Source organism: Equus caballus, chromosome 13 (assembly GCF_041296265.1).
Source record: "Equus caballus isolate H_3958 breed thoroughbred chromosome 13, TB-T2T, whole genome shotgun sequence".
Taxonomy (NCBI): Eukaryota; Metazoa; Chordata; class Mammalia; order Perissodactyla; family Equidae; genus Equus; species Equus caballus.
The window spans coordinates 13,411,627-13,426,690 of NC_091696.1; the positions used below are offsets into that span (position 1 = coordinate 13,411,627).

The 15,064-nt window shown below is 39.3% G+C and overlaps 1 protein-coding gene across 7 annotated transcripts in view; it reads left to right on the top strand.

Moving 5' to 3' along the window:
- The window catches only part of GTF2I (general transcription factor IIi), a 115,314-nt gene that overhangs the window by 74,796 nt on the left and 25,454 nt on the right, over positions 1–15,064 (top strand). For all 7 annotated transcript variants that reach the window (XM_023655498.2, XM_023655496.2, XM_023655497.2 and 4 more), the window contains 4 exons: positions 5,111–5,169; positions 6,217–6,288; positions 10,803–10,986; positions 12,025–12,083. In XM_023655498.2, the coding sequence (XP_023511266.1) occupies positions 5,111–5,169; positions 6,217–6,288; positions 10,803–10,986; positions 12,025–12,083 (374 nt within the window). The remainder of the gene's footprint in view (positions 1–5,110; positions 5,170–6,216; positions 6,289–10,802; positions 10,987–12,024; positions 12,084–15,064) is intronic.

The following is a 15,064-nucleotide window of genomic DNA, read 5'->3' on the forward strand; positions in this document are numbered from 1 at the left end:
CTGAACCCCATCCCCCTGAAAACAGGAACAAGACAAGGATGCCGTCTGTCACCACTCTTATTTAACATAGTATTGGAGGTTGTGGCCAGAGCAATCAGGCATGAAAAAGGAATAAAAGGAATCCAAATAGGGAGAGAAGAGGTGAAACTCTTGCTGTTTGCACATGACATGATCTTATATATGCAAAACCCCAAAGAATCCATTGGAAAACTCTTAGAAGTAATCAACAACTACAGCAAAGTTGAAGGGTATAAAATCAATTTGCATAAATCAGTAGCATTTCTATACTGTAATAACAAACTAACAGAAAAAGAACTCAGGAACACAATACCATTCACAATCGCAACAAAAAGAATAAAATACCTCGGGGTGAATTTAAGGAAGTGAAAGACCTATACAAGGAAAATTGCAATGCTTTTCTGAAAGAAATGGATGGCAACATAAAGAGATGGAAAGACATTGCATGTACATGGATTGGAAGAATAAACATAATTAAAACGTCCATTCTACCTAAAGCAATCTACAGATTCAACGCCATCCCAATCAGAATCCCAATGACCATCTTTACAGAAATAGAACAAAGAATCCTAAAATTCATATCGGGCAACAAAAGACCCCGAATTGCTAAAGCAATCCTGAGAAAAAGGAACACAGCTGGAGGCATCACAACCCCTGATTTCAAAACATACTACAAAGCTACAGTAATCAAAACAGCATGGTACTGGTACAAAAACAGGTGCACAGATCAATGGAACAGAATTGAAAGCCCAGAAATAAAACCACACATCTGTGGACAGCTAATCTTTGACAAAGGAGCTGAGGGCGTACAATGGAGAAAAGAAAGTCTTTTCAACAAATGGTGCTGGGAAAACTGGAAAGACACATGTAAAAGAATGAAAATTGACCATTCTTTCTCACCATTCACGAAAATAAACTCAAAATGGATCAAAGACCTAAAGGTGAGACCTGAAACCATAAGGCTTCTAGAAGAAAATGTAGGCAGTACACTTTTTGACATCAGTATTAGAAGGATCTTTTTGGACACCATGTCTTCTCAGACAAGGGAAACAATAGAAAGAATAAACAAATGGGACTACATCAGACTGAAGAGCTTCCTCAAGGCAAAGGAAAACAGGATTGAAACAAAAAAACAACCCACTAACTGGGAAAAAATATTTGCAAGTCTTACATCTGACAGAGGCTTAATATCCATGTTATATAAAGAACTCACACAACTCAACAACAAAAAATCAGACAACCCGATCAAAAAATGTGCAGGGGACATGAACAGACATTTCTCCAAAGAAGATGTACAGATGGCCAATAGGCACATGAAAAGATGGTCATCATCGTTGTGCCTCAGGGAAATGCAAATCAAAACTACAGGAAGATATCACCTTACACCCATTAGAATGACAAAAATAACTAAAACAAATAGTAACAAATGTTGGAAAGGTTGTGGAGAAAAAGGAACCCTCATACACTGCTGGTGGGAATGCAAACTGGTTCAGCCACTATGGAAAACAGTATGGAGATTCCTCAAAAAATTAAAAACAGAACTGCCATATGATCCAGCTATCCCAGTACTGCATATCTATCCAAAGAGCTTGAAGTCAGCAATTCCAAAAGTCCCATGTACCCATGTGTTCACTGCAGCATTATTTACAATAGCCGAGACGTGGAAGCAACCTAAGTGCCTATCAACAGATGATTGGATAAAGACAATGTGGTATATATATACAATGGAATACTACTCAGCCATAAAAAAGAACAAAATCGTCCCATTTGCAACAACATGGATGGACCTTAAGGGAATTATGTTAACTGAAATAAGCCAGATAGAGAAGGACTATCTCTGTATGACTCCACTCATATGAGGAATTTAAACATGTGGACAAAGAGAACAGATTCCTGGCTACCAGGGGAAAGGTGTGGGGTGGGTGGTGGGCACAAAGGGTGAAGGGGTGCACCTATAACACGACTGACAAACAATAATGTACAACTGAAATTTCACAAGATTGGAGCCTATCATTAACTCAATAAAAAATTTTAAAAAAAAAAAGAAAGAAAGAAAAGCCAAGATAGCTGAATGCCATAAATTTCCTAGCATTGACATAAAAGACATAGCATGGAGCTTTTGAAAAAACTAAGTGCAGGGGCTGGCCCAGCGGTGCACCGGTCAAGTGCGCATGTTCTACTTCAGCAGCCCAGGGTTCACTGGTTTGAATCCCGGGCGTGACATGGCACCGCTTGGCAAGCCATGCTGTGGCAGGCGTCCCACATATAAAGTAGAGGAAGATGGGCACAGATGTTAGCTCAGGGCCAGTCTTCTCAGCAAAAAGAGAAGGATTGGCAGATGTTAGCTCAGGGCTAGTCTTCCTCAGAAAAGCTAAAACAAAAACTAAGTGCAGCAATTCATATTGGAATTGTAAATGTTTCCATTTTAAAATGGCACCAACATCATATTTTCATATTTCCTACTAACTAAGATTATATTAAAAGGTTTAAAAAATAAGGCATTTATCAACAGATCTCAGCAATTGTAGATCTTTGGAAATTTCTGTTGCACCCATGAAACAAGTACTAGATGTATTTGCAAAGGGAACAGTTGGAGAACAGTTGCCTAGGAAATTATAAAAAATACAATGGTAAACTAAAATTTTCAATGGAAGGGCTAGAAGATTGTTAATCTTGTGATGTGTAAAGAAGATTGTACATATGAGATACATGATAAGGGATATTGAATCCTAACCTGGTGGAGTTTGACTTAAAGTAAAAAGAGAAGGAAAGTAGCAAAAATGAGTAACAGTTATTTTCCAAACCTGAAAAAGTGTAGTGCAGGATAAATGCGAGGAAAACAAAGATATATACCAAATCACACTTCATGAAGTTTCAGTGCTCTACAGATAAGGGAGAAAATTATGAAGTTTCAGAGACTATAAGTCCTGGTCATCCACAAAGAACGAAAATCATACTGATGATAAACTTGCTTTGAGCAGTCATGGATGTTGTAACACTCTTTAGCAGTTCTTTCCAAGTTCTAAGTGAAAATGGTTTGAATCTCGAATTCTGTTGCTAGCCAAATGTGCCAAACATGTCTGAAAGAAAATGGAGGTTTCCCGACATGGAAAGGGTCGGGGTAGTAGCTGGAATGTCTCCAGCAGTAACAAAACCTGGATTCACATTGGACTAATACAGGAAGGTTCTTATCTCACCTAGTGAGGAGGTCAGAGGGCATGATTAAAACGGTGGTACTTGGGTCTCTGCTTCTGCGCTATTCCAGATTTTTCCTTCATTGCACTGGTAGTTTCCTTAGACTACTCGTGAGCTGGATGCAATAGTTCCAGGCCTCACAGCCACATACATCTGCAGAGGAGAGGGTAGCTACCCATTTCTCTGAGAGCAAGGAAACCCTGCAGTATGGCCCGCCTTGTCTCTGATTAGAATTCGATTAATTGCTTTTCCTCAGCTGGGCGCAGGCATAGGAAAGATAGCACCACGATGTAAGGTTTAGACCAAGCAGTACTTGGCCCCCATGGAGTTGAGATCAGCTCACTTCTTCTGAAATAAATGGGTTTCATTTTAAGTCCTTTGATTGTAAATGAGTTTATTTGAGTCATGTGTACATTATAACCAATTTTTTAAGTTTTCTCGTATATCTTTGAGCTATAAACAGTAACGTGAATAACAGTATTAGAATAGTAGGCATATCATTTGCAAAAGTGTTCGACTTCATTACTCTGCTAACATTCTGGTGCTGTTGAGAAAATGGGGACATTAACAGCCACCTCGTCAAAGATTACAACCAGGCAAACCTGCTCTGTGTTGGTGTTAAATAAGGGAATGAGAAGAGGTTTTGAGATGTAACTAAGGATGAAAAGAACGCAAGAGATACCTCAAGAGTAAGAGGTGAGCTATCCTCCACAGAGGGGAACTTGTTCCTAGCAGCTATTTTTCTTTCAAATAAATTGTAGTTTAAATATTTAGTAGTCTCTCACCAAATTGAACGGTAAACAAAATGGGCTTGTTCTTAGGACTCTGACACTAGCCAAGAACCATAAACAAGCATACCCCTCCCCTCACACATTGATAGATTAATAAGGTTAGTGTTTTGAGACTCTCTTGTATTGTCATTTTATTACATTTCTTGCTTTTTAATTTGTTAGGGGTTTTTAAATGTAATTTTTAATAAAATATATAAAGAAAATAGATGAATAATTTTGCAGGATGTGTTCATATAAAGCATATCAAACTCTTTGGATGTTTAAATGTTTATGCAAGCTTGTCATGAGTTACTTTATGCTGTGCACATTCTCTTTCAAGACTTTCAATATATTCATTTATGAGAAGCCATCTTCCACGTTTGGAAGGGACTTTTAAAAGCCTTTCCCCAGAGACTAATGTGATCAGTCTTGCTAAACATAAACTATTTTGTCTATTTAGAAGGGCAATTCTATAGAGTTTAGCAAACGTTTTATTTCACAGCTCACTAATATTGTTCAAATATTATGTATACCCTTGACTTAATCCTATATTGGCTTCCAACATTTCTGTCATATGGCTCCTCCTCTCCCCATATCTTTAGGCCATTACAACAACATGGAGTGATGTGGGACATGTGAGATGGATTGTGAAAATTCTGTGATCTATAAATTATGTTTTATGGGCTGTTTGTGTATTATGAAAGATAAAAGGTGTATGTCCTGCAAATGTTAGTATTGAGGTATACTCAGGATTTTCATAGCCGATTTACGGATGGGTTGAAGTAAGGTAGTCTTGAATGTAATGTAAACTGAAAGGTTTCATTTAAAACTCATGGTTTGCTTCCTGTGGTGTTACCCTGTTAGAAATACCTTTAGGTTGCGCAGTTAACTCTTTTTCTGTGAGGACACATGCTCCATGAATCACCTTATGAAACAATTTGCAATTACCATTTGGTTTTAAATACTCTGGAAATCTCAAGAAATTAGGATTTAATTGTGCTCAAGAGTCCAGATTGTCTTTTCTTTTTAAAACTGGCCTTGATGACTGAATATTAAATAAGTACTTGTAGTTTTGCTTCTGCTGAATATCACGTGGTAAACACGTAGTGCTTTTTCTCTCCTTGCAGACATGAACTTCTGAATTCAACACGTGAAGATTTACAGCTTGATAAACCAGCTTCAGGAGGTGGGTCTCCAGCCCGGCGTCAGATTGTGTGTCTGAAGTCAGAACATTATGTGCAAGAAGTACACAATGTGAAACCACTGACCAATATTCTCTAGAAGAATCAAGTCATTTTTTTTCTTAGTAACTCATTATAAATAAGTATAAATGTCGGATTTCTGGGTACACTAAAAGAACCATGTCTGTTCTACTTTTGAGATGCGAAATTTATCTGGCATAGTGGATTGAACAGTTCATTATTCAAATCCACATCGATAGGTTGAATAATTATTCATCATTATACTCAGGACATAAAAAGATTTACTTCTTAGAGTGTATATCTCGCCATGGGGATCACTGTTTGTTAGATGTGTTTTGTAGGAAACAACTGAATTTGTTCTCTTGCTTTTGCTTTGGGGTGGAGTGGAGTGGGATGGAGAGGGGATACAAAATGGAAGTCACGTCACTTAAAGTTGGTATCATGGAAGGATTGCCAGCATTATCATATTCTAAATTCTTGAGTAAACTGAATTCTGCTTCTTCCTAGCTTTAGTATGATACTTTATAGAGTACCTGCGTAAAATTACTCTTAAATTATAAATTTCCATTTTATCATTGTTTCATTTGTTCTTACTCTCTTTATTTATTCAGTGTTAGCATTGGATTTTTTTGTTTTTTTTGTTCTTGGGTTTTTTTTTTTTTTTTGAGGAAGGTTAGCCCTGAGCTAACTACTACCAATCCTCCTCTTTTTGCTGAGGAAGACTGGCCCTGAGCTAACGTCCGTGCCCATCTTCCTCTGCTTTACACGTGGGACGGCTACCACAGCATGACTTTTGCCAAGCGGTGCCATGTCTCCACCTGGGATCCTGAGTGTGCAAACTTAACCGCTGCGCTACCAGGCCGGCCCCAGCGTTAGCATTATTCTAATAAACACATTCTGAAATCTTAGAAGTAACTTTAGTCGGAGAGAACAGGAAAACAATGCTGCCTATTTTATAATCATAATATTTAATAACCTAAATTATGATTGCCATAAAGTTGAGGAAATGTGTGTATTTGTTGCTCTTTCAGTAAAGGAAGAGTGGTATGCCAGAATCACTAAGTTACGAAAGATGGTAGATCAACTTTTCTGCAAAAAATTTGGTAAGTCTAAATTTTCCTTTAACTAAAGCGTATTACATAAAGAAAGTAAATATGATGGATATGACTCACCTCCAGCTTTCTTTTATTGTTTTTAAATATATATTTATTATGAAAGGTTTTTAACCTGTGCAGAAAGGGAGAGAATAGTGACATGAACCCCCATATGCTCTTGAGTAATTTTTTAATACAGTATAGCTTAGCTTCGGGCATTTCACAGTTTTGGAATCCTTTTGTCTTCGGATCCTTGGACAATATTTTGTGTGCCTCTTGGGAAGAAAGGAGACCTTCAGTCACAGGCTGTCACCACAGTGCTCAGCAGTACACTGCTGGTTATCAGAGAATGTGACATGGCCCTCACTGTTCTGCTGGGCTTGTGTGCTGTGCTTGCTGTGCCTTAGGATGCTTAGGTGTGGTTTACCATTGCAACAGCTTTTGTCACCAAAAATCATTCTTTCCCTTGCTTTATCCTACTTCTCAGCAGCATTCAACATAGTTGTCTTCTTATTTTTCTTCTTGGTTTTTAAGCTATCTTAAACTATTTTTATGGAAAGTTTCGAATCTTACCGACTTGTGGTTCCTTCCTGGGCTTCTCACTGTCTTCTGGCTGTCCTTTTCATTCTCTTGATGGCACCTCCCTTGAGTTCAGTCTTCAAGTTTAGGAGTGCTGCTCCACAGCTCAGTCCCAAACCTTCCTTCTCTTTTCTTGCTATTCTTTTTCCACAGGTAATCCCACTCCATCTCATATCTTAAAAATAATTTATTGTCTTTACCCTGATGATGTTCACATGTAAGTTTCTAGCCCTGAGAACTCCCCTTAGCACCAGACCTTTATAATCACCCACCTATTTGATAGCTCTGTCCGTCTTCTGACTTCACACGTCCTAAGTAGAGCTCGTGATTTCCCCCTGCAAATGCCTTCCTCTCCCAGTCTGCCCAGTGGCACCACACTCTGCCCAGGCTTCCAAGCAAAGGCCCTGGGAGGTACTGTTGATTTCTGTGTTGTCACAAGCCTTCCTGCCATCTCTGCATTGAAGACATAGCCCAAACCCATCCCCTTTTCTTCCTCACTGCTGTCTGTCCCTGTATTCAGAGCCAGTGCCACAAAGCGGCCAGATGTAAATCTAAAAACTTTAATGTTTTTAATCTCGTTAAAAACATAAAACAGAGCATGTCACTTCCCTCTTCTGTACTCTATGGCTTTTCTTTGCAGCTGGAATAAGCTCCATAGTCCCTGATCCCGGCACCCTGCCTTTCTTCTGGTATCACCTCCCTCCCTATCCCACTGGCTCACTTTGTAGCAGCTGCGGTGAGCATCTGCTTGTCCTTTACTTTTCTAGGGTCCTCCCCTCCTGGGACTGCTGCACTGTTAGTGTCCTTGTCTCTGGAATGCTCCTAGCTCAGATCTTTTTGTGCCTCTCCTTTTTATTTACGTCTCAACTTAAATGTGGCTGCACTGGAGATCTTTCTTTCCACCAAGCACCCATCAGACATAAACCGCCGAGCATGCTGTAGCTCATCTTCCTTTTGTTTTCCTCAAAGCACTAATGCTTGTCTTTTTCCTCCTGCTACTACACCGTGGATCTGACGGCCCAGATCTTGTCTGTCTTGTGCTTCTGCTTGGGCAGATGCTCAACAAATACTCACTGAGTGGACCAGGGTCAGAAATCACTGAGCCTTTCAGTCACATAGTGCACGTTGGGCCTCTTTGAATTATGACACTGAGAAGACCAAAGCAAGTACAGAAGTGCCACAGAGCTGTCATGGGCAAGGAAGGCTGCAGTGGAGAGCAGTGTGTGTGGCTGGAACAGAGAATCCTGAGTACCACAGGGATTCTCATAATTTTGTGAAAGAAACCATTAGAGTTTTACCACAAAAAAGCCAAGTCTACTGGGTGAGGATTCTTCTTCACCCTATAGTTTGCAAGAGGGTTGCATGGCACTGGGTCTTAAAGACCCAATAAACCAGCTTTTAGGTGCACCTCAAGTGGCAACTGCAAACTTAGGTCACTAATTGTGTGTTGTTTGCAGAATCCATGTACTTATTTTTTACTTATACTCTTTAACTCCCCGAAAAATTTTTTTTAATTATTTTTATCTTTTTTAATTATTTATTTTTTTTTGAGGAAGATTGGCCTGAGCTAACATCTGCCACCAACAATCCTCCTCTTTTTGCTGGGGAAGACTGGCCCTGAGCTAACATCCATGCCCATCTTCCTCTACCTTATATGTGGGACGCCTACCACAGCATGGCTTGCCAAGCGGTGTCATGTCCACACCCGGGATCCAAACCAGCAAACCCCGGGCCACCGAGAAGCGGAATGTGCTCACTTAACTGCTGTGCCACTGGGCTGGCCCCCTAACTCCTTGAAAATTTAATGCATCTAGAAAAAGTCAGAATTTTAAGTTTTTCCTCCTCATCAGTCTCCTTGACCATCCAACGTGAATATATAGGATCTTAGTGATAATTTTGTCCTCTTACATCTGGTCAGAAATCAGTTAATGAGCAATGAACTAAAGAATCTTCACCACTTGAAAAATCATATTTCTAAGACGTTTAGTAAAACAAATCAGATGATGAATATTGTTTATCGTTAGAGATGTGACCATTGTGTCATCATAATTCATGAGTAGGTGACATGTGATAATGACTATCTGCATGAATAGGCTTAAACTTTGCCTTCATGTTTAGTTTGGGAAATTGAGCCTGGTAAAAGAAACAGCCAGTCTGTTAGCATCACTGATGGTTGCCCAGCAAGCTGACTTTTGCTTCACGGAAGGAAGAGGCTATTGATGTAGTAGTGTATCACATAAAGAAAAAGTGATCAGTGGAAGATATTTTGGCATTGTATCAGAGCTAAGAAAATAGGTGAAAGTTTGTGTATTTTTACATTATAAAAGGCTGGTTCTTCTTCTTAGTGTTCATGGCCTTAAGTGGGTCTAGGAATGTAGCTACTTTGGAGAGTGAGAAGTCAGCAGAATTGCTGCTTTCTTTATGAACAACTAATGCAGTTGGCCTTTCCCCTTTTCTATAACTTCTGCTTCTCTCTCTCAGTTCCAACAATTGGTTTTTTTCATTTTATAGGAAGTTTGTTAGATTTATGATTATATTCTTCATTGCTCTATCTAATAGAATAATTATGCTTAGTATTACTCCCAGGTGTAAGTAGTCTTTACCATGTTTTATAGGGGAATGTTTCTTTTATAACATAAATAATGCTGCAATCTTTATTACATTGTATGTAGTTTTTCAAATGCACATTCTTTACTTATATCAAAAAGATTTTATAGTTGGGCCCTTCAGATTTGGTGCTAATGAAACGAAGAAAGAAATGAAGATATAAGCCCTTTAAATTTGAGGGGAAAGTCAGTCGAAGAAGGAAATACAAATTAATTCTTCAAGGAGCCACTCTTTTTTAAACCATCAGATTGTAAAAATATTTAAATGTAACATACATAATGGAAGGGAAACCTATAAAATGCTGATGATGTTTAAATTATTTGAATCTTCCTAGAGCTCTGTTTGGATGTGGTTTCAGAGCAGGGATTAGTAATTTCATTTTTACATTTTGAAATTTCAATTCTATACCTATTCAAAAGTAGGCAGATAGTACAATGCATTCCCATGTACCCATTTTTCAAATTGACTGATCATTAAGATTTTTCACCTTTTCTTCATTTCCTCTTTTTTCCATTTATAGGGATATTACAAAGCAAATCACAGACATTGTGTCTTTTTACTTGTTCAGTGTGCATCCATGGACAGTATTAACATTTGTTTACACAACCACAATGTCATTTTCACACCTGCCAAAATTAACTAGTTCTTTGTATCTGTTGTTATCCAGTCCTTCATTGAGTTTCTTCATTCATCTGAAAAGTATCCTCAAGTTTTTGCTTTGAGTCTGGATCTAAGCAAGGTTCATGCGTTAACTTTGGTTGATGTGTATCTTTTAATCGAAACCAGTCTCTGCTTACTATTTTAATTTCCCATTCCACGAATTCTTTGCAGAAAGTTATTTCTTTAAAAGTGGTACACTCATGATGTTCAAGGGGTAAAGACCGTTAATCTTGTGCTTGTGGTAGAAATAAAAGTATAGCTTGATGTAAGTCAGTGTGCAGGATCCAATAGAAGAGGATTAGTATACTCATAAAACATTAAGTACCAAGAATCTGCCTCCAAATACTTGAAAAAGTAGTGTTTTAAGTTGTGATCTTTATTATTGTCAGTCATGATTTTCTTATCCTTTATTTCTTTCCAAAGATTGAAAGATTTTTTATAAGATATTAGAGATTGAGATGGTTTTAAAATCAGGAAACTTAAATCCACTAAAAGTTACCTCTTGACGGTGGACGGTTTATACTTGTATTTGCTGTATTAAGTCTGTTTCAGTAGTTAGTGCGTGTTTCCAGAGTATACTTTCTCTCTAAAAAGTTGACAGGTACCTTGCTTTGGATTGTACTAAAATATGATTTCAACAGAGACTTAGTGTCCGGCATTGCTTTTCTTTTGTAAAGCTGAAGCCTTGGGGAGCACTGAAGCCAAGGCCGTACCTTACCAGAAATTTGAGGCACATCCTAATGATCTCTATGTGGAAGGACTGCCAGAAAACATTCCTTTTAGAAGTCCCTCGTGGTATGGAATCCCAAGACTGGAAAAAATCATTCAAGTGGGCAATCGAATTAAATTTGTTATTAAAAGGTAAGATTATAATCCGCAGAAACATTTAATGTTGTCCTTAAGAAGAGGTTAATTTCATGAACATGGGCCTTTTGTTCCCCTCTCAGTTGGACTGACTTAAAATTAAAGTATTGCATTTAGATCCACTTACTGAGTAAATGTTTATTCAGTACCAGGCACCAGATGTAGAAAATGGGTCCAACAGGAACCCTGTTTGTCCTTGGTAGGCTTATTACAGAGATAACTGCAATGAAGTGTTCCTGAGCACTTTGGGGAAGAAGACGAGGGTGGCATGTGGATGGGTTAGTTGTGCATAGGGAATGGAGGAAAGATGTCCCAAAGAAAGCAGATAGATAAGTAGGGGCAGGGAGGTGTCAGACGTACTTGAACGTTCACATACCCACACCATTCTGTGTGGAGCTGTGGGCTTGGCATGTTAGGACAGCCTGAGAGGGCCAAGTGGAGGAGGGCGTTCAGTGGAGTGATTAAAAGGTTTGAAAGCCTGTTCCTCTTAAAATAATTTTGATTTATATTTCAAAAGGGTTATTCTGGCTTGAGTTTGAGGGATAGCAGAAGGGAGATTTGGGGGCAGGGAGTGGCAACAAAAGGCCTCTCTTGAATAGGAGGGCTGTGGTAGGATAGCCTCTGTGGTACTTGCTCACTGATTGGGAGTGTGCGTTTATCTGTGTATCTTCGTTGGGACTAATTGTTTAGGGGAGAGGAAACTGTAGGATGACGTAGCTAGACATTTCTAGCTGTTGCGTGGTGTACTTCATCTGAGGGTTAGAAACAGGAGGTTGGACTGGTTGCGGGAAAGGCGACTGTTTTGCGTTTTGCACAGTTTTGAGCTAATTGCCTTTGAGGACATACAGGTGGTCCCAATCGAATCTGTGGAAATTGCTATTTTCAAAATAATCTAGAGTCACCAAAATGATTTTTTTCACTGCAAATGATGGCAGAATGAACCATATTGAAAATCATCGGCAGTGCACAGCTGTGTGGGGAAGGACTTTATGGCGTTCCTAAATGCTGTATTACTAACATGAACCGTTTTTCCAGACCAGAACTTCTGACTCACAGTACTACTGAAGTTACTCAACCGAGAACAAATACACCAGGTAAGATGGTTGTGACTTCTTTTAAAAAGCTTAGATGAGCCAGCCTGATGACCTAGAGTTTAAAGTTTGGTGCTCTCACCACTTTGGCGGCCTGGGTTTGCTTCCGGCTCTTGGAACCATACCACCCATCTGTCAGTGACCATGCTGTGGCTGTGGCTGACATGGAAGAACTAGGAAGCCTTACAAATAGAATATAGAACCATGCACTGGGCTTTGAAACTCTGGGGCATATTTTATGCTTAGAGCACATTTCAATTCAACTAGCCACCTTTGAAGTGCTGAGTTGCCACGTGTTGCTAATGTGTCAGACCATGCAGATGTTGTAGACCTTAATTTTTATTCCTGTGGACCCTGTTTTTAAACGACCAGTACCAAATACTGTAATTCCAGCATCTGTGCTGACATCACAGCCATTCAATAGAAAAGGACTATGAAGTCTCACTTGCACATGTGTGAATGGTTTTATCTTCTTTATTTGAGCTGTGTGTCTGCCTTTATTTCTTTCCCATCTTTTTGTCTAATATTGCGTAATGTCAGAAAAAGTGATCACAGCTTGTAATCTACAACATTAGGGACTTCTATTGCCAAGAACCAATGGATTTTTCTCAATTCGTGCAGTTAATCGTTCTGGTAGATACTAAGGTGAACTGGTCTACAAGACAGGGTACTAAAATACTGCACTAAAATATTTTGTGTCTACTAACATACTGATCCTCCAGCTCTTAAGGGAACCCGGGGGCAGCTGTTGAAGATCAGCTGGTACGCCAGATAGATTGTGTGATTTTTCCTGTTTATCGTGGCATTAAAAGTGTTTGAGAAATACTGTATTAGGGAAACAGAATTATCCTGTGTCAGCAGTCCTGCAGGGGAGAGGATATAATCACTATTTGCCTCTTAGGTTGAGCATCAAAATCATCACAGCAGCCTCCTCAGCATACTTTTGATATAGGCAAAGAGACAAAGTATTGGTGATGAGTTGAAGATTGGATGTGACACAGACTTTGCTGAGGGAAGTCATGCAAAGAAAAATATTCCCCAAGGTGGAGCTTTGATATGGTGGATTAGTCTGAATATAATGGAAGTCTGTGTATGAGTCTTCATTTCTCAAGACAGACCTCAAATTCAAGGTTGTGATTAATGTGATCACTGCTTTTATTAGGGACAATTCTAATAGTGGTTGCAAACAGAATGTTAAACGTGTATCTTTGAAAGAATATACAAGCACCATAGAAATTAGTCCAAAGACTGAGTAATAGTCTCTGCAATTCTTGATCTGCTGTCTTCTAGCATAGAGAGTTTAATGGCCTAATATCAAAAGAATCTGGATTCTCCCAATTGTTAACAACATTTGGTCTTCTATCATTCATAGGAGACCTTGGAAAGAATTAACGGTTGTCATTCTTCATTCCAACAAAGCATTACTCAATTTACCAGCGAGCCAGTCATCAGTGTTGTGCTAGGCCAATTCAAGTCATAGACCACTTGACAAAAGAATTTGTTAGTCATTGCCCTCAGAGACGTCTACTTGGTTCTTGCTGTGACATGGGAATAGGTAACAGTTGTGTGCTTAAACACACTGTGGGTATACTGCCCTTAATTGTGTAAAAGATCTGTGTGTCACATGTGAGAAAGTTGTAGCACTAGCCAGGTCATTGAGCTTTGAAGGGGAAGAAGTGGGGAGGTGTTCCTTGGTTCTTGGGAGGAATGGATCAGAGATCTTGTATTGGAGTAGCAAAGACAGAGAAGCAAGTGCAGGGGAGGCAGAGGAGAGGCAGAGCAGCAAGTTGACAGAAGCTCTTTATAGGAATAATGCAGATTTGATTTATACCAGACTGACTTCCTGTGGTTGAATGGTTGAGCTTCCATATTAAACCCTTGAGATGCTAGGTTTTCTTTTAAAGTAAAAGTTTTAAAGTACTTTTATAGTAAAAGAAATGTTAAAAGATTTTCTGAGGCCACCAGGCATGAGCAGTATTTTCAGAACTTCTCCAGCATTTCTCACCACCTATGTCAGCAAACACAGTGAATTGCACACTTCATGTGATTCCTGCACTTGCTCTGCTGTCCCCTTACTCCCTCCCGCTCCTTTCCTTATCCTGCGTACCTCCAGTCAGGCCCCAGTGTCTCCACCAAACAGGTCCTGACCATATCTGTCCAAGTAGGTACATCCTGCATGTCATTTATTTTAGTTTACTTTCCTGTTACATTGGATAGGAGGTGGTTGCCTTAAAAATAAGGGGTAAGGAAACGAACTGGATTGTGGATGTGCATAGTGTTGAGTGACATCTCCCTAATCCCTTTGACGTTTGTTTCCTGCTGTGATTAGTGCAGTCATGCTTTGTGTGGGTCTGTAGGCACATGTCTGTTAGATGGGACAAGGAATGTGTTGCAAGTGAAGCCGTTCTTGTGGAACCTGGGGTAGGAGGCCTGGGGGCGTTTAACGTTTTATTTAACTTTTGCTAACCTGTTCTGATGGAGAGCTGCTACTTTATGTTATTGTCCTTCTGCTTATCTCCTTTGTTCTGGATTTTGTAGCCCCTTTCCTTTTTTTGATTTTTCAGGAATGAGGTTCTTCCTGAGCATTTCTTGAAGAGTAGGTCTTGTGGCAATGAACTCCCTTAACTTTTATCTGGGAAAGTTTTTATTTCTCCATCGTATTTGAAGGATATTTTCGCTGGGTAGAGTATTCTTGGCTGCAGGTTTTTGTCCTTCAGAGTTTTGAATATTTCATTCCAATCTCTTCTAGCCTTTAAGGTCTCTCCTGAGAAATGTGCTGATAGCCTTATGGGGGTTCCTTTGTAGGTTATTTTCTTCTGCCTGGCTGCAGTATTTTCTCTTTGTCGTTGACTTTTGCTAGCTTCACTACCATATGCCTTGGGGTTGGTTTTCTTACATTGATAAAGTTTGGAGATCTATTGGCTTCTGTCACATGAAGTTCCATCTTTCTTCCCAGATTTGGAAAGTTCTCAGCCATTATTTCT